The sequence below is a fragment of the Oryctolagus cuniculus genome, chromosome 7 (genome assembly GCF_051225735.1).
Source record: "Oryctolagus cuniculus isolate XC-2025 breed Fujian yellow rabbit chromosome 7, ASM5122573v1, whole genome shotgun sequence".
NCBI lineage: Eukaryota > Metazoa > Chordata > Mammalia > Lagomorpha > Leporidae > Oryctolagus > Oryctolagus cuniculus.
The window spans coordinates 140090801-140110476 of NC_142873.1; the positions used below are offsets into that span (position 1 = coordinate 140090801).

General features: G+C 57.9%; 1 protein-coding gene across 9 annotated transcripts in view; it reads right to left on the reverse strand.

Moving 5' to 3' along the window:
- Window positions 1-1319: 1319 nt before the first annotated feature.
- The window catches only part of ZNF362 (zinc finger protein 362), a 36290-nt gene continuing 17933 nt past the window's right edge, over window positions 1320-19676 (reverse strand). For 8 of the 9 annotated variants that reach the window (XM_089299134.1, XM_051832061.3, XM_051832060.3 and 5 more), the window contains 7 exons: window positions 17796-17859; window positions 17394-17640; window positions 14142-14481; window positions 13384-13608; window positions 5774-5852; window positions 5497-5655; window positions 1320-3023 (listed from right to left, as the gene is read on the reverse strand). In XM_089299134.1, coding sequence (XP_089155260.1) covers window positions 2907-3023; window positions 5497-5655; window positions 5774-5852; window positions 13384-13608; window positions 14142-14481; window positions 17394-17640; window positions 17796-17859 — 1231 coding nt within the window. In that variant the 3' untranslated portion in view covers window positions 1320-2906. Of the gene's footprint in view, window positions 3024-5496; window positions 5656-5773; window positions 5853-13383; window positions 13609-14141; window positions 14482-17393; window positions 17641-17795; window positions 17860-18392; window positions 19260-19676 lie in introns of those variants that run through there. The other variant, XM_070078800.2, reaches the window with a different exon arrangement.

Here is a 19676-nt window from a genome sequence, read left to right on the forward strand (position 1 = left end):
CCTGAGCCTCAGTACCAACTCCTTTCATCTTGTTACTTGCCTCACGTGACCCTCATGGGCGCAGACTAGAACGGACTTCACACCACCAGCAGCTTTCACTCACCAATGTGAGAGCAAACAGGAAACAAAACACAGCCGAAGAATGAAGCCGGACGGGAACCCAAGCTACCACCGGCTCTGGGTCTCCTGTGTCCACTTGTGCCCAGCACGGCCACCCCCGCCCCCAGTCTGCAGGTGCCCGCTGGCTCCTGACTAACTTGTTCCTAGGAGTGGAGAGCCTGGGTAGAATCCGCAGCACAGGTGCTGGGTAAACACGCAGCACCTGGCTCTCGGGGGTGGGGTGTGGGGGAGGGGGAAGCCAGCCCGGAATCGCCATGTCTGCCACTCTCCATGGTGGAAACGCCACTGTGGTCGATCTCAATGGCATCACTCACTGCAGGGGTGTGCACCTGTTTTCATGAGCCAGGACAACCTGTGGGATCCCCGGCAAGCACGCCGGTCCTTGGGGTCCCACACCCATTCTGCCTCCTGACGCTGACACACGCTGGGTCCCCCTCGCGGAGACACAGTGGAGATGAGGGCTTCACCCCGTGCTCTGGGTGAAGAACGTGGGTCCCACAGCCCGCGCCATGTCCCAGTCAGAGCCAGATGACCTGACAATGCTGCAGTCTGGGGCTGCTCACCCCGCAGGAAGCGGATGCTGAGAGCCCCAAGTGGGCAGCTGCCCCACCACTGCCCCGTTACGCCAGCCCATAAATCCTCCCTGGGACCCTCCATCCCTTGCAGCAGAGTTTCAACCCACAGGGCCAGGAGGGCTCCCTGGTGACGCGGGGCTAAGCCACGTCCAGGTCCCCGGGGGCAGCCCTGATCGATTTGGGGGGCCGTAATTCCCGCGCTCTTCTCCTGGAGAAGTGACTCACGGGCCTCCATGGGGTGAACCAGACGTGAAGGCGACTCCCTGGGCCTGTCTCCAGACACCTAACGTGACCTCCGCACATCAGGCCCTCAGCCCAGAGAGGCGTGGGGTGCCTCTGCCCCCGAAGCAGGGGCAAGCGAGAGCCGCGGATGGGCCCAACACTGACTGTGGACGCTCTAGAACGCGACGAGCCTGGTCAACCGAGCCCCCTGCCACCTACGCACCGCCTCCACCTGCTGCCGGCTTCCCGGCGCAGGAGCCATGTGCCCACGGGGAGAGGGTAAGGGGCCGCTCCCTTCCCCAAGTCGGGGGGGGGGGGGGGGCTGAGGTGGGCGGGGCAAGGCACAGAGTGGGGGGCGCCCCGCCCCGCCCCCGCACAGAGCACGCCACACACGGCTGCCGCCCGGGTGCAGGTACAGTTTATTCTTCACAACAGAGAAATACAGAGAGCAGAGGGCTCATCATTCCTTCGCTTCTTGCCCCCTTTAGTGCTTTTCCCCCCACACTTGATTTTCCTCCTTGCTCCCCACCCCTTTCCTTCCCCAGACGCGAACTTCCTTCCTGAACAGCCTGAGGGGCGCCTGCCCTCACCTCCCTGCCACCAAGATGCAGACGGAGAAGCCAACAGACGGTTTCTTTTTTTTAATAAGGTAACTAGTCTCTAAGTACGGTGGCCTGGAGGTCCCATATTAAAAAGCAAAGGGGTGTTAACAGCATGGATCACAGCGTATTTACAGGGCAGTAACATGCGGACGAGAAGCTACAATACTGAGATTCGGACGACGCAAGTCAAACAAGGGGTGGGGTGGAGGCAGAGACCCCCGCGGGAGGAGAAACCCCAGGAATCGTCAAACTGGGAAATCAATGGCGAGTTAAGGCTTAAAAAGTGTATAAAAATAACACAGTTAATATTCAAAACGGAACTCCAGATACAGAATATATAGATGAGTTTCTGTCTAGCTTTCTTTTATTCCCCGGGGGAACGTGGGGGGCTTCTCCGGGCTCTGTACATGGTTCCTATATACAGGGACACGCATGGCTTTCAGATCGGGGTGTGTCTGTGGGGGCTGGGGGCACGGCCTGCTCCTGGGACCCTCTTCCCCTGGGCTCGGGGTGGGGGGCTGGGGAGCCCCCCCACCCCGACAGCAGGGAAGGCAACCAACCCCCTCCCTGGGCACTGTCCCCATCTGGAGGAAACCCTACAGGGGTCCTGGTCCCAGGCGCGCTCCCTGCCCAGGCCCACAGCCTGGGGTGGCAGGAGAGGTAGCCCATAGGTTTCCCGGCCAGCACCGAGGTAGACTGGGGTGGTCTTCAGGGCAACAGGGGAGGGGCCGGGTCTCACCCAGCCCACCCCGGCCCCACAGCCCATCACTGCACCCTTTGGTCCTGCGGATCTCCCCGGCCCCTCTCTCGTCTCCGCCTGCTGAAGCCTGGCCAGTCCCGGCCGCCGCTGCAGCCCTCGGAGGGCTGGGCCAGGCAGCCAGGGGCAAGGGGCTCGCTCCGGCGGCTTCTTGCCCGCTCCCACCTGGGGTCCCCTTTGCAGACCCAGGCCTGATCCTTCCTTCAAGGCCCGGTTAGAGGAGGTCCCATGTTGCCCTCTGCTTCTCTGCATCCATCCGTCCAGTTCTTTTCATGTCTCGGTCTTAGCAGCACCAACTTCCTGACCAATAAATATCTTCTTTTTTTTCTGTTATTTCCAAAACAAACTTAAAAAAAAAATCAGTGAAGCAAGTGAAGGGCGGGAAACAGAAAGAAAATCCAGCAGAGGTTCAAAGTGCTCTGAGATCGTCTTTGGATGCCACCGGACACTGCAGAACCTCGCAGCTGGCCTGGCCGTCCTCGGAGCTGGACCGGGCAGGGCTTCTGTGGACCACGCTTTCTGGAAGGTCGGGAAGGTCGTGAGAGCGCCTGGTGGTTCCCGGAGGGCCCCTGGAGGGCGTCGGGGCCTGGTGCAGCCTGGGTCGGTGCAGGCCGGCGGGCCGGGCGGGGCTCAGATGAGGGAGATTCGCACCGGGATGCCTGGGGACTCGGTCCTCTGGGGAGAGTGATGGCTCACCAGGTGCTCCACCACCGTGTGTTTGGACATGTGCTTCATCAGGTAGGTCTCCTGTGGACAGGAAGGAGACTGTAAGCACTGGCAAGAAAGGCCAGGAGGGGTGGGCACTGTGGCGCCGGCATCCCATATTGGTACCAGTTCGAGTCCCAGCTGCTCCACTTCTGATCCAGCTCCCTGCTAATGCGCCTGGGAAAGCAGTGGAAGATGACCAAGTCCTTGGGCCCTTGCACCTGCATGGGAGACCCAGAAGAAGCTCCTGGCCTGGCTTCAGCCTGGAACAGCTCTGGCTGTGGCGGTCACTTGGGGAGTGAATCAGTGGATGGAAGATCTCTATCTTCCCCTCTTTCTTTGTCTCTCCTCTCTCTCTCTCTCTCTGTAACCTTGCCTTTCAAATAAATAAATACATCTTTTAAAAAAGATAATCCTGATTTATTAAAAAAAAAAAAGAGGCAAGGAGGCTGCAGTTCCCCAAGTGGCCACTGGAGGGCTCCTTGGAAGATGGGCCAGCTGCTGGTTGGTGGTGGCCACAGCCTTAGGGACATCCAGCACTGGTTTAGAGCCACGGCATGGACTGCACTGCTGCCAGGGCAGGAGAGTTCTGGCTCACCTGCTGGAGTGCAAGCCAGTGCCCTGGCACCAGGCTCACCCCTCGACAGCGCCTACTTTACTGCCTGTCCTGTTGTCCCAGGGCAGGGGGCCTGCAGGATTCCCTGCACCTACCTGCTGTTCCCAGTAGGCCCGGGTCTGCCCAGGGCTCTGCCATTTCTCAGAGTAGTGGGACCCTGGACAAGGCATTTCACCCTCCCAAGCCTCAGTTTCCCCCCTCTGTAAGCAGGGAGGGGGAGGGAAGATCCTCAAGGGGTTGCTGATGTGATGTGGATAAAGGCCCCAGCAGGCAGGATGGGGTGTGGCACCCACTCCTTCCGCAGGCCCAGTGGTTCATTCCAGAAGGCCCAAGGCACCTGGAACTCGGCACTTGCTCAATGGGTCCTCTCAGGGGGAAGCCAAGCCCCCAAGTCTGCTCTGAGACACATGATCAACTCTGCTCTGACCTTGAACTCCAGGACAGGGGAGATGTCGAATTCCCAGCACTTGGCAAGCAGCAGCCCTGGCTGGCATGGGACAGCTTGCTGAGCACCCCGCCTTCAGCCACGCTGGCTGCCCCCAGCCAGAGGCACCGCCCAAGAACACCGTCCTCGGGGCGGGCACTCGGCGCATCAGGTGGGACGCCTGCATCCCACGTGGCAGTGCGAGGCTTCGGTTCCGGCTCCACTTCTGATCCAGCTTCCTGCCCACGCACACCCTGCGAGGCGGCAGGTGACGGCTCACGTGCCTGGGCCCCTGGCACCCATGTGGGCGCCCTGGTGAGGCTCCTGGCTGCTGGCTTCAGCCTGGCCCAGCATGATGACCATTGCGGACATTTGGGGAGTGAACCAGCAGAAGGAAAAAATGTGCCTGTCTCACTCTGCCTTTCAAAAAAATTAAAAATAAATAAAATTTTAAAAAAATCTTCCCTGCTGGTCTCCTGCTGGCCTCCCATTCCACCTGGGAAAAAATGCAAACTTCCACACAGGGGCCCTGCGTGAGCTGAATCTGTTTTTGGTCCCTGCACCACACCAACCGTGCCTGCGCTCACAACCCCATGGGCGACGCTCGGCCAAACAGTCAGCGCCTCTCTCCTCCTCACCTACCCGTCCTCCAGGCTCCGTGGAAATGTCCCTGCCCCGGATGGCCTCTCTGTCCTGCCCCTCCCGGGGCACGCGCCTCCTTTGGAGCACTGCTGTCAATCACAGGTGACGTCCCAACCTAGGACACCCTCCAGGCTGTCACAGCTTACAGAGAGGTGGCTAATGGCATTGGCGGGGAGAGGCCAGGGACGCCGCTGACCGTGCGCAGGGAAGCCCCCAGGTATCCTGCCCGACGTCTGGGATCAGGGCTGGGAACCTGTTGCCATGCAGGGCTGAGGACGGACGGCCATTGCACGTTTGCACACGCGGTGCCCTGTCCCGTGCCTGTCTCTAGCAGAAGCTCCTAGCCGTTCCCGGGGGCAGCACCGTGTTTGGTTCATCCTGACTCCTAAGGGCCCGGCCCAAGCCTCCATCGCTGCACCGGCAAACGTTCATCAGACTGCAGTGCGCAGCCGACCGCTCTGCTGGCGCCTCCATCGCAGACGAGGAAACAGAGGCTCAGCGGTCCCTACGTGGGGTCTAGGAGGTCTGTTAGGCAGAATATCCGACCAAGCCGCTGGGTGTGGAATTCCCATCCAGGGCTGTTCTGGGCCGTGTCACGGGGCCACCTTGTGGCCACGGTGGGGGTTGCAGCTTTCCCTGCCACCAGGAAGGCGCTTGTCTCTCCCGCACCCCTCACCCCACCTCCACCCACCTAGGGTGTCCCAGGGCCCCGGGAACCAGACTGGGGGCCCTGCCCGGGCAGCTACAGACGAAGGCGGGAAGCACAAAGCCGGCTCTGCCCTTCCCTGTGACCCTGGGGTGTTGGAGGGTGGGGACAGTGAGCGAGGACTCACCGAGGTGTAGGCCCGCCCGCACATGCTGCAGCAGTAGGCCTTGGCGTGCTTGATGGCGTGGGCCGAGAGGTGGATCTGCAGGGAGGCGGAGTCTGAGTAGGCCCGGTAGCAGTTGGGACACTTGTAGGGCTTGTCCTTGTTGTGCTGGCGCTGGTGAGACTGCAGGGAGCACAGTGGGGTGGGGGGTGGGGGTCACAAGGCAGCCGGGTCCCCCAGCCCAGGGGTCCTGGGTCCGCACAGGCTCCCGGCCCGGGGAGGGGGAGCAGGCAGCACTCACCTGGAGGTTGGAGAGCTGAGTGAAAGCTTTTTCGCAGCCAGGATGTGGGCACTTGTAGGGTCTGTCGCCTGTGTGGATTCTGCAACGGGCAGTCCAGTGAGGCAGGGCCCCCCCACCGCCGCCGCCGCCACGGCCTCGGGAGCCCCACGCCACCCACTCTCCCCGGTGGCCGTGGCAGGAGCTGGGGACCTCGCTGACCAGGTCTCCCGACCCAGCCCCCCAAGGTCCCCGCTCCGCCCAACCCCAAGCCAGTGCCCACACGGAGACCCGGCCCGGCTTCTCCAGAGCACACACGGAGCACGCAGACTCCTGGCTCCGGGAGACCTTCCCCGCTCCTCTGCCTCCCTCCCCACTTCCTGTCCGCTTTCCGTGTCAGGTGCCTGCTGTCCCCCCCACCCCCCCGCCCCCACTCCCCGTTCTGGAGGTCTCATCCAGGCTCCACCACTGACTCCCTGGGCAAATCCCTGCACCTGTTTCCTCATCTGTAAAAAGCGTATAAAAATGCAGCTCTCTCCCCGCCACCTTCCTGAGCTTTGTGAACAACACCCGTCAGGGGCTTAGCCTGGCACTGGCACACAGTTGGCCCTCAATAAACAGTGGCCACTATTACTTTCATTCATTCATTCATTCAACATTTATCACATCAGACTCCTGTGCACCCGGCACCATGCTGGGTGCTTGCCAGACATCCGTGAACAAAACAGACACAAACCACCGCCTGAACAAGCAGCAAGAGGCAGCACGCGGGTGGACCACCACAGAAGGTAACAGGTGCCACGGAAACACGGCAACTGAGGCGAGGGACCACGTTCCGGCCTCAAATTCGGACGCTCCCCTCCCCCAACACCCATGCAGGTGGGTCCCCCTCCAGGCCTCTGAGCCTTCGCTCCTGCTGTTCCTCTCCCCAGGAATGCCCTTTGCCCTCAGGCTGGGGGTGGGGGTGGGGGTGGGGGTGGGGGCACAGCCCCCTCCACGCTCAGCTCAGGGCTCCTCCGCAACCTCTGCATCTCTCCCTCCCTCCCACGGGTGTTCCACACCCACCAGCCAGCCCAGCTCCCCGTGGGAGTCCTGGGGGCCAGGCCTGCCTCTCACCACCGCAGGCGCTGGGCTGGTGGGGAAGCCGGATGCACCGAGGACCAGGCTGCCTGTTCCCACTGAACACAGTGCGCTCGCCTGCAGTCCCGACTTTCAGGTCAGGTCCAAGCCCCCAACGCTCAGGTCAGAATCTTCTCCTTGTAGGGCATCTTCCCTGGCACCCCCGCCCCTGACGGTCACACCTCCTCAGGCAGCAGTGAGCTCAAGATGGCACCAGGGATGGCTCCTGCACTCCCGTGGGCCAGGCCCAGCCCAGGGGCTCCGCGGGCTCCTGCTGCTCTCTCGCCTGGCAGCCCAGCCCCCGTGAGCCCCTCCTTCAGCCTGGCAGCCCAGCCCCTTGCCTCCCCCCAGCAGCACGCGCATGCCTGGGGCACTCACTCCAATTCCCCTTCTGCCGCCTCCTAGCTGGGTGATCCTGGGCGAGTGACTCTGCCCCCACGAACCCAGCTCCCTCAGCTCTAAAGTGAGTGTAACAACCCAGCTGATGACAGCTGAGGGACGAAATGACTTATGCGACAGGTGTTCATAGGCTATTGTTGCGACGCCCACTTTCAGTGTGGTAAAACAAATTCTGGCATTAGCGCATTAGTGAAGAGGAAATGTACTCAATATTTAGATAAGATTACTAAGGACTCGTCAGCTTTCACTTTTCTTTCCCAGGTATTAAACTCACATGAGACTGAATGGCTTCAGCCATCTTGGACTTTGCAACTGAAACAATGGCAGATACAATGAAAGCAACATCCCTTGGGATGTCTCCCTCTCCATGACATTTTTCAAATTCATTATCTCTAGTGCAGAAAAACAAACTCAAGCCAGCGCCATGGCTCACTAGGCTAATCCTCTGCCTTGCGGCGCTGGCACACCGGGTTCTAGTCCCGGTCGGAGCGCCGGATTCTGTCCCGGTTGCCCCTCTTCCAGGCCAGCTCTCTGCTGTGGCCCGGGAGTGCAGTGGAGGATGGCCCAAGTGCTTGGGCCCTGCACCCGCATGGGAGACCAGGAGAAGCACCTGGCTCCTGGCTTCAGATCAGCACGGTGCACCAGCTGCAGCGCGCCGGCCGCGGCGGCCATTGGAGGGTGAACCAATGGCAAAAGAAAGACCTTTCTCTCTGTCTCTCTCTCTCACTGTCCACTCTGCCTGTCCAAAAAATAAAAAATTAAAAAAAAAAACAAACTCAAGATGTATAGGACTTTCCGGCTATCTCGTCCGCAGGCCGGACACACAGGAGCTCTTGGCCGGGGGACCGTTGTTCAGCTGCTGCTACGTTATTACCATCAGAGCCGAGGACACCAAACGACACCTTCCCCACTATCATCACCATTAGGCGGCTACAGGACATTGCAGTCAGGGAAAGCAAAACAAAAACCAAACACACTTTGCTCCCTGCATAAACAAACAAACAAACCCAGACTCCCTCTGTCTCATGCTGGGTCTGCAGACAGACAGAACTGGGGGCCGTTCCTGTGGTTTACCAACCCCCTCCCGAAGCCACGAAGCCACTTGGTCACATCTGCCGCCACGCGATGACCCAGGCACGTCTGCTCACTGCACGAGACACCGCTGCTGTCTCTCCTGCGGGACGAGCGTCCTGCTTGCCTGCTGTCAGGACACGCTCAGAGGGCTGGTCCTTCTGAAGTCCGCACGGAGGCGGAGGCGATGCTCTGAAAGTCACCTGCTCTCCCTTCCTCCTCCCCGCCCGTCACACCACTCCCCTGGAGACCCTCCGTGCTGTCACGGCGACACGCGCTCGCGGCTCCCTCTCTGCTGGGTGGGGCTGCTTTCGGCCCCTTCCCTAGTGGCAGGAACGCTGGGAGGGTGGGTCTGACTCCAGGAGCCGGTCGTCTGGTCCCTATAAGGGACGGGGAACGACACAGGGCTTCTGTGGAGGAGCAGACGACGAGGCGTGGGGACCCTGCTTCTTCTTTGCATTTGGCTTTTTGTTGTTTGTTTGTTCGATGACTCGGGGGCTTTGGGGCAGCTGGGACACCCACCTCTTGCCTGTTAGGGCACCTCGTTAATCTTGGTGACTTACAAATCGACAGAATCCTCTTAACTTGTTGGTTTGGTTTCCTGCACTTAGGAACTCGAATCATGCCAAAGGGGAGAAAAAGAGAGCGAAAAAAGTGTGCCCTCAGAACAGAGAACAATGCCTGGGCCAAGGAACATTCTAGAAAATCCTCTCCTGCCAGGGCCTGTTCATTTCTTGTTGGTTTTGGGGGTCACATTCTTAAATGATATTTTTAAGGCCAAGTCTACCTGTGGAAAAGAGAGTTCTTCGCACTCATCTCAACCTGCTCCTGGGCTGAGGTTCTGGACGAGCGAGCGTTCTGCGCCTTGCCTATCCTGCCAACCCGTGCCGTCCTGCAGTCCCGTCCTCAGACCCCGGCCCCTCACTCAGAATAATAACACTGGCAGGTTGTCTGTTACATGCAGTGTTCTCAGAGCTTCCTGATGGCCACTGGGCAATACCAAAGATCGGATCCCTCGCTTTACAGAGGGGTGCGCTCGGGCCTGCTTCGTCATAGTCTCTGTATTTTTTAATTAGCCAAATATCAGCGCAGCCACAAAAGTTGCAACTCAACACAAGACAGGTGCAGGCTCCCTGGGTTAATTTTAAACATATGGAAATATGGGAATATATATGTAATACACAATAAATATACACATTTTGTATACTTTTTTAAGATGGGCAGGGGCTGGCACTGTGGTGTATCGGGTAAAGCCAGTGCCTGCAGTGCCAGCATCCCATATGGACACTGGTTTGAGTCCTGGCTGCTCCACTTTCCATTCAACTCTCTGCTACGGCCTGGGAAAGCAGTAGAAAATGGCCCAAGTCCTTGGGCCCCTGCACCCCCATGAGAGACCTGGAAGAAGCTCTTGGTTCCTGGCTTTGAATCAATGCAGCTCCAGCCATTACGGCCAACTAGGGAGTGAACCAGAGGATGGAAGACCTCTCTCTCTCTGCCTCTCCTTCTTTCTGTATGTAACTGTCAAATAAATAAATCTAAAAAAAATAAATCTTTAAAAAATGTTCATGTACAGAGACCAACACAATCATCTTTGCTGATGCCTCTTTAAGAAGATTTTGTCCCAGGGTCAGCGCTGTGGCACAGAGGTGAAGCTGCCTGCCACGAGAGCATCCCGTAAGGGTGCCAGTGAGCGTCCCGGCTGCTCCACCTCCAACCCAGCTCTCTGCTGTGGCCTGGGAAAGCAGCAGAAGATGGCCCAAGTGCTTGGGCCCCGGTACCCACATGGGAGACCCGGAAGAAGCTCCTGGTTCCGGGCTTCAGCCTGGCTCAGCCCTGGCCATTGTGGCCATCTGAGGAGTGAACCAGTGGATGGAAGACCTCTCTCTCTCTCTCTCTCTCTCTCTCTCTCTCTAGCTCTGACTTCCAAATAAATAAAAGATCTTTTAAAAAAAATAATAAATAAATACAAATGAAAAGATTTAGTCTTTAGACACCGACCAGTAACCATCTGTGTAACTCCTGCTGTGGGACATAAGTGAAAAGACCCCAAAGGCTGCTGATCCCAGGTTCTTTAAAAAAAAGATTTATTTATTTATTTGAAAGTCAGAGTCACAGAGAGGCAGAGGGCCAATCTGAATCGATGCCCACGTGGGATGTGATGCTGCAGGTGGATGTTTAACCTACAACGCTGCAGCGCCGGCCCCATCCCAGGTTCTTAACCCCAACTTCAGGTCATGCATGGCCCCTTTCGGGACGACTCCCTCCGCCTCCACGCCTGCAAACCCTCTGGACTGATGCACAGGTCTGAGGCTCCCCCTTATCAAGCCTAAAGGCATCTGCCCTGAGCTGCAAGTCAGAAACTGAGTGTTCAGGGACAGACAGCAAGAGAAGGAGTGACGCTGGGCTCCTCCTGCAGGAGCAGACAAACGGGCGCAGGCTTGCAGCTGACATCCAGGAGCAGACAGCGCCAGAGGCCACGGCGGGATCCCGGGATCCGCGAGTCCCGCGTCCGGAAGTAGACAGCTGTGCAGAGTGGACGCCCTGAGCCCAGACCCCGGGAACAGGACTGGCTCCAGCTGACTTCACTGTGGGTAACCATCCACGGTCTACACCCTGCCCTTGCCTTGGATCTGGCTCTAACCCTCAATTCTGCAGGATCTCGTTAGCTAACTGTAATCGAACACTCCCTAAGCCTCCTTCTCACTAAGTCTTAAGAATGCTGGGGGCGAGGGTGGCAGAACTATAAAAATTGAGCATATAAACTAATACGTTATCAAGGAAATTTTAAAATAAGAATCCCATTGAAAAACAACATCGGCAATTAGCCTTGTGTACAAAATGGCTCGAAATAATTGCCAGAAAAAAAATCTGCAGCGCCTCCACGGAGAGCCTTTTCTTTCTCCGATCATTAGTTCTGTCAATAGGCTCAGTAAGAATCTGTCCTCCTTCCAGCAGGATTTAATTGGGTAAATCAAATCTGCAACCACCACCGTGCCAGAAATGCCACACTTGAAGACAAATCTCATTGAATTAGGCTTGACAAGCCCGAGAGAAAGCTAGTGCTTCAAATGGGGGAAGGAGGCCTCCTTGCCCCTCCAGGAAACTGGCTGGAACCCGTTCCAGGGTGTGTGGAATCCCAGGCCTTACGATCGGGGAAAAAAAAAAAATACTGTCAATTCCTTTGAGTCTAGAAATGTCGATAAACGCGAGGATTCTCCAAAAGCAGGGTTGTGCTGGGCTGTGTGGGCACAGTCTGGCAGTCTGGCTGGACGGGTCTCGGTTCCAGTCCCTGATAGGGCAGCATGAATTGTTTTTCTGCTACACACACACACACACACACACACGATTAAAATTCTGACTCGAGGTTTTATAAAGTCTCCTGCCAGAAGTTAAGCTCTCAAGCCTTTGTATCACATGCTCTTGTTTTAAGGGCCATACAACTAGGATGATTTTTTAAATCAATCAACAACTTGTTACGCACCCCTACGCAAACAAAACTGGCCACATTCAAATAAATGATAAAAGCAGTGGCAAACTCAAAAAATTGCTGCAACAAACTTCTGTGGTCAGATCAGTGCTGCAAGTTCTTTTCTTTATTTTATTATTTATTTATTATGTATCTATGTACTTATTTTGAGATCAGCGCCTTAGGAGCCTTGGAAAGCCGCTCGCTTCTCCTGAGGAGCCTAAGACACAGCAGCCCCAAGTCAGAGAGGCAGAGCAGGTGAGGCATCCTGCACCCTCGGGCGCACAGGTTCAACAGCAATGGAGGCCGGCGCCGTGGCTCAGTAGGCTAATCCTCTGCCTTGCGGCGCTGGCACACCGGGTTCTAGTCCCGGTCGGGGCACCGGATTCTGTCTCGGTTGCCCCTCTTCCAGGCCAGCTCTCTGCTGTGGCCTGGGAGTGCAGTGGAGGATGGCCCAAGTGCTTGGGCCCTGCACCCCATGGGAGACCAGGATAAGCACCTGGCTCCTGCCTTCGGATCAGCGCGGTGCACCGGCCTCAGCATGCCGGCCGCGGCGGCCATTGGAGGGTGAACCAACGGCAAAGGAAGACCTTTCTCTGTCTCTCTCTGTCTCTCTCACTGTCCACTCTGCCTATCAATAATAATAATAATAATAATAATAATAATAATAAAAACAGCAATGGCGATACACACATAACTAAGCCCCCACAGCCAGCAACACAAACACCGGCCTCTCTATTAATCCCTCTGACAGACACAGCCGTGAGCTCTTTCTGGATGTGACAAACTCCACGGCAATGACTGCCTGGGCCCCGGCATCAGAGCTACTCAAACCGGGGCTCCCGCCCTCCGGACGGAGGAACGGTGATCTTGGGGAACCTTCGGCTCGTCTCTTGGGACACCCAGCGTGTTTTCCTTTGGGGGCCAGACTTTCTGATGTCTGTACCTCCCTCCTGAAAGCAAACGTGCACCTTTGCCTCTGCCTTTCACACACTTGTCTGGAAGCCCCCAGAGGGCAGGGGTTGTTGTCTGTTTCCTTCCTTGCTGGACCCTCGGCCCGGTCTGCAGGGGCTCTGCCACTATTTGTTCAACATGAAACGCGAACTCTGCAGAAACTGGCTGCGTTTACTGCACAAGGACTCAGCACGCCTGTCACGTGCCACATGCTGGGGAGGCAGAGATGATGGAGACCGAGCCCTTGCCTTCGAGAGCCCCAGTGTGCTGAGAAAGGGGGGCAGACAGACAGGTAAGGACGTGACCGGGGCAGCGGTGCCGTGATGGGGATGCACAGTGCCCGAGGGGAGAGGCCAGGCCCCGCCCACAGCTGGAGACACCTTGGGAGGACTTCCTGGAGAAAGCTGGGCTAAGAGATGGGAAATGGGGGAGGGTATCCCAGGTGAAGGGCACAGCAGGTGCAAGAACTGGAAGTGAGGAACTGGGGGGGAGGGGACAACAGTCAGAGGTCCAAGGAGCCACACAGCCAACGGCCTGGAATGCCAAGTAAATGGTGCCCCTCCTTGCACCCGCTCCACGTACCAGGCCCAGGCACTGAGCTGGAAGCCCCGGGCACGCCACCTACCTGGTGTGCTGCTGGAGGTGGGAGAGCTGTCGGAAGGACTTATCACAGTAGGAGCAGTGGTAGGGCTTGACGCCCAGGTGGATGCGCAGGTGCTGGGCCAGGTAGGAGGCGTTGGCAAAGGACTTGGAGCAGTGCGGGCACTTGTGGGGCTTGGCCTCTGTGTGCGACTTGGAGTGGATCTGCATCTCAGACTTGGTGAAAAAGGTCAGCGGGCAAACCTTACACCTGTCGGGCAAGAGGCAGGTTCACACCTGGGAGATCCCCGCCCCCCAGCTCCCAACCCGTACATCTACCCAGGGCAGATCTGGCCAGTGAGGAGGTCGGGGGACACAGACCCACCTGGCAGGGACAGGGGGTGGCCGCCAACCTGGGCATTTGCTGACCTGGAGTAGGATGTGCTTACATCTCGGGGTGGGGGACCTGTGTAGCAGCCGGGGGAGCACCTCACGGTGCTGCACCTCACGGGAAGACGGGAGGCCTGAGCCTGGCCAGGGCCACAGCCTGGAGGTCCCAGCGCTCCAAGTGGTTCTCAAACCTGGCTGCACCTGCGGCACCCCGGCCTCCAACAGTAACTCCGGACTTGCTGGAGGGGCAGCCATGGCACTGGCATTCTGGGAGAGCTCCTAGAGCAGGCCACTGCTTAAGGAGAGGAGGGGCGGGGCCTTGGGTGTGGGCGGGGCTGGCCGGGAGCCTCGCCCCTCTGGGTCCCCTCTTATCCAGCCCCCGGGGTGTGATGCTCGGTCCACCAAGACCCCCACCTGTACGTCTTGCCCTCCTTTGCAGTCTCGCCCGAGGCCAGGATGGGGTAGGGGACGACGAGGACCGGCGGGCCACCTGGGTTCTCCGCCTTGATCTTTTTGCGGCCGCGCTCAGACTTGGGGGGGCCGAGCAGGCCGTGGCCCTGGATTGTCTTGATGGAGTCCAGGAGGGGGGGGCTGGTGATCCCTGAGATGAGGGTGGGGGACGAGGCGATGAGGCGGCTCTGGCTGGTGGTGGTGGGCGTGGACGGGGTGCTGGTGCCCGTGCCGGTGCCCGTGCCCGTGCCCGTGCTCGACTCGGACGTGCTCACAGCCGGAGTCCGGGAGGACAGCCCCAGACCTGCAAAGAAGACACAAGGGCTGGGCCTGGGGCTGCAGGGCCTCCGGGACCCCGGGGTCCCCCACCTGGCTGAGCCTCCCCTTCCCACAATGCTGTGGATGCCTGAAGACCAGGCTGCCCTGGAAATCCCAGAAGACTGGGTGCAGCAGGCTCACTGCCAGGACGCACTGAGACAGGCACCTGGGTGCAGGGCGCAGCAGCAGTCACCCGAGTCCTCTGACCAACTGCCCCCCAAAAGGACACTATGTTTTAAACTCTGCATGTGCAGGGACAGAAAGATCAGCAGGCTAAGCTGTATCCGTGTACGAGACACGGATGGTAGAATTAGCAGTAATTTAAAAAAACTATTAACTTGGGGCCTGTAGTGCCAGCATTTCATATGGGCACCTGTTCAAGTCCAGCTGCTCCACTTCCGTTCCAGCTCCCTACTGATCCCCTGGGAAAGCAGTAGAAGATGAAGGCCCAAGTGCTTGGGCCCCTGCACTCACATGAGAGACCCAGAAGAAGCTCCTGGTTCCTGGCTTCTCTCCCAGCCCCAGCCGTTATGGCCATTTGGGGAGTGAACCAGCAGATGAAAGACTTTCTCTCTCTCTCTCTCTTTCCCTCCCTCCCTCCTTTTCCCTCTCTTCTTCTCTCTGGCTGTAACTCTACCTCTCAAAAAATAAATAAATCTTTTTTTTAAAAAAGGACTTAACTGCATCCTCTGATTCTTTTAACAGTGAACTGTTTTTTTAAACTTCTGTAATTATTCTTTTAAAACTGAGGGGCCTAGAAATAGTCATATTGTTAAGTAGACAAAAGGTCAAAAACTAGATCTATCATGAGATTTGAATTCCTTTTCTGAAAAATCAATAATTTGTGTGTGGGAAAGGGACTCCCGGGTGGCGAGTTCTGCTCGCTTTCACACGGGGTGGGGCACAGGCATGGGGTGTGGCCCTCGGCAGGCAGCGGAAGACACAACTTTTGAGCAAGCAGTTCTATTTCTAGAAATCTACCTTAAAGGCATATTTGCATAGGAGCCCAAAGATCTGTGTGCACGGGGCCTGTCCTGTGCAACTGTGAGCAGCCCAGACGAGACACAGCCTGCTTGTCCCCAGCCCGGCCCGAGGAAGTGCACACAGAGGACTGCTCGGCCCCGGAAACCACACAGCTACAGAGCAGGGACACAGCCCGACCGCCAACACGGGCCGCCCGTGGCAAAGGGAAGCTCAGATTTGCATCCGTCTATTTAAAAAAAAACACACAGTAAAACCACATCCATCTGTGTGGACGACACATGTGTGAGTGTGTGTGCGCGTGTGCGCACGTGTGTAGGGGAATCGACACAGCCAGCAGCTAACTGGGGATCTCTCCAGCACGGGAGAAGAATTTCGGGGAAACAGGAGACTGTCAGACTCTGTCTATCTGCTTCTATATTATTTGAATCTTTTACCTGGTGAATTCATCCATCTCTTACATCTGTGATTAAAGAATAAAATAAAATAAATTTTAGAGATAACATATGAAAACTTGTCTGCGATCTACGCTTTCCATAGTAACTATGCATTACCTTCATAACAGAAAGTGCGATAAATGTGTTTATGATAAAGTGGCCGTAAGACCAGCTCAGCAAAACACACGCGCAGATGAAAATAAAAAAAAAAACAAGCCCGGATATGAAAAAGGAAGGAAATGGACCAAACGGCTCTCTAAGCTTCTGGGTTTAGGAGCTGGAGATTATGAGTGGTTATTTTTTTCTTTAGTTTCTCTTTTTTTCCAAATTTCCCTTAATATGCTTACATTACTTTTTTAATATTACTTTCATAATGAAAAAAACAAGTTTAATGAAATCATAATAACAGGAGATGTGTACAGTGCGGCTGGGGCCCATATGAGGATCACCAGACCCCTAGAATTCTTGGGTATCTCCAAGGAAAGGAGGAGGGGGGAGAGAGAGAGGGAGGGGGAGGGGAGGGAGAGGGGAAGAGAGAAGGAAAGGAGTAGGGGGAGGGGAGAGGGCGAGGGAGAGGGATAGGGTGACGGCGAGGGAGAGGGAGAGGGAGAGGGAGAGGGAGAGGGAGAGGGAGAGGGAGAGGGAGAGGGAGAGGGCCCGGCTGGTGGCAGGGGCAAGCCAGGCCAGGAACACAGGTCCTGCTGCAGTGACCCTCTGCAGAAGGCTTCCCACCAGGCTTTCCAGAGGCCACTGGGGGCTCCAAGCCCTCGACACTGACCCACGATGTCCCCTTCAGTGGATAAAGTCCACTGAAAAGGCCGGATGGAGTTCCTGGCTTCTGGCATCAGCGTGGCCCAGACCTGGCTTTTGCAGCCACTGGAGGAGTGAACCAGCAGATGGAAGATTTCTCTTTCTCTCTCTCTCCCTCCCTCTCTCTATCGCTCTTTCAAATAAATAACTCCTTTAATAATCCATTGTGTACCGCAATACTAACAGCACCCAACTCACAGGGCAGCAGAGGGCAGAAAACTGAATACTGGCAAACACATGGGTGCTCAACAGGTGGGGAGGACTTTAGCGGCAGCATCACATTGTCTTCCCCAGGCACAGAGGCTCCTGCGCCCAAGCTCTCTCCGCCCGCATCCCCTTCAAAGCCACATCTTCTCTTCGGCTGCGTTGTCGGGGGTTGCGGATAACCCCTCCCTGCATTTCAGTTCCTCCAGCAAAGTCTCCCCTCACTTACTACACCGGCCAGGGTCTTCTCTGTTGCCTTGGCTTTCCCAGTGAGCCTCTGGCCCCAGCTGGGCCACTGGGGGAAGGCAGTCCTCCCAGGACAGGGTGGGGGTCAGTATGGGGGCTGTGGCTGGCCCATCAACCTGGCCTCTCCAAGGTTCTACCTCCACCACCACCCCCCTCCCCAGCGCTGTCTGTCCCACCCTCTGTTCACCCGTTGCGCTCCACCCAGGTCCACCCACTGCACCTGTGACCGTGCTGGTGGCTGGCCGCGCGTGCAACGCCACGTCAGGCTGTGGCACGGCCTGCGGGTGCAGCCCTGGCACCTGCTGCAACTTGGGCAGTGACATCACGGCCTGGCTGCTCTCGGCGGGCGCCGGCGGCACGAGCAGTGGCTGCTGTGACGAGGCTGATGTGGGTGGCAGGTGAGGCGGCCGGATCTTCTCGGCCATCAGCTGCTCCTTGATCTTGTTAATCAGGACCAGGTTGTCCAGCTGTGGGTGGGAGCCGAGAGGGGCTGAGGGGGGCTAGGGGCACGCCCTGCCCCTCTCCCAGCCCCCTGCCGCCAGACCCCACCAGCCCCCTGGACCCGCCCCACAGGCCACAGCCAAAATCCAGGGCACAGCCGCAGGGGTGACTTTGAGCTTACCTGGCTGGGCATGGTGGGAGGAGGGGGCCAGAAGTAGGGGTTGTTAAATCGAGGCTCGGCCATCCTGCGGAGGGGAGAGAGCAACCGTCAGTTACGCCCACCAAGCCGGGGCTAGTGTCTACCATCCCTGTGCCCATGGGATCCTCAGCCCCCAAACAGGGCAGCCTGGGGAACCACACCTCCAGGCTGCCTTCTCCCTCAGGGGGCACAGGTCATGTGCAGACCTCAGCACCCACCCAGAGCCCCCTCCCTGCACCCTGCTGCAGGGCCCCCAGGCTGCAGAGCCAACCCCACAGACCCATCCGCAGACGGGGGTGGGGCGGTAAATGGCCCCAGAGCACCTGCCCCCCACCCTCCCCACCCACTTGGGCACATGTGCTCCTCAGGACACGGGGCAGTTGGGCAAGACCCGGGGCTTCTTGCTCCATGACCCAAACCACACTGCTGGAAAGCTGGCCACAGGAAACAGGCACAGCCCCGGGTGGCGCTTGATCCCCGGGGATGTGCACTGTGGAGGGCTCTGGGGCTGAGGCTAGGGGGGTCTGGGGCTCCTGCCTACGAGTGTGCCACAGTGGACATGTGTGTGGCCGCCCTCACCTGTGGCGAGTCTGTGGCAGGCCTGTGCGGTTAGAAGGCCTTTTTTACTCAACCAGGGCAGGGTGAAGGGGGGGGGGCTAGCTTGTCTTCCAGAGGACCCGAGTCTTCCCGTGACGCAGAGTAGGTCAAGCAGGAACCTTACAGGGCCCCTGCTGCACAGGGGTGGGTCCCAGTCACTCCTGCTCCTACCAAGGCTCTCATAAGACCGACCGGCCTAACTGGGACTGCGGCTTGAATGAAGCTGTTTGAGAGGCAAAACCAGAACCAAGTGCCTTCAGCCTTTTTTCCTGGCCCCGGAGGTGGGAAGCCTGCTGCAACTGCGGGAGAAAGCCCTCACTAGGGATACAATCTCATCTCTAGCTCTAAGAAACTCCCATGCCAATTCTCTCCTCTGATCGTTCCTCGAAAAGCAAGCGCAAGAGGTACTGCCAGCCCCCTGTGGAGGCGAAGGCACTGAGGCTCTGCAGAGAGAGGAAGGAAGAGACCTGCCCAAGACCACTGCCGGGGAGCCAGCCTACCAATCAGACTTGCTTGAGCCCTGGGGAATTTGCTTTGCAAACCCTAGTCCTTGGGAGAGCAAATATCCACAGGCCAACAGCTCAGTATCTATATGCAAAAGTCCTCACCTCTCACCCCCAGCCTGGGAGCCAGTGTTCTGAGCCTGACCAGGCTGGGGCTCAAACACCCTCCTCCAGTAGGCTGTGGCAGGCACAAGATGGCCTTCTCTCTGCCCGCCCAAACCGCACGCAGCCCCGCACAGGAAGCACTTCCTGCCTGGAGCTCTCCCTGACTGCTCCCGATCCCTGGGGCTGGAGGAGGCTGCGTATGAGCGAACACCTGCCTTGTGCCAGGCACACGGACACTGAAAGACAGGTGCTCTCAGCCCCATTTACAACACAGGAAATGGAAGTTCAGAGAGGTGAAGTGACTTGCTCAAGATCACACAGCAAAGAAGCAGGGAGCTGAGGTTCCCAGTAGAATCGACCAGATTCCGGCTCATCAGTCCCTTAGCTGTTCAGGGAAGGACAAAGCATGCTGACTGCAGGCTTGGGAATAAGCCCTGCCCAGGGTGGCCTGGCTGCAAGCCCAGGGGTGCACCTGCTCGGCCAGCAGCCTCAGTAGCTGCCTCAGCCCTGCCACTGTCCACAGTGGGGTGAGGAGTAGGGGGCGGAACAGAGCTCTAAGGCCAGGTAGGGGGGCCCCTCCAAGGCTTGGGGGGACAGGGAGCTGGGGAGCTTCCCTGAGGGAGCCTGGGAGTTGGCTGCAGCTGTCTTGTTCACCTGG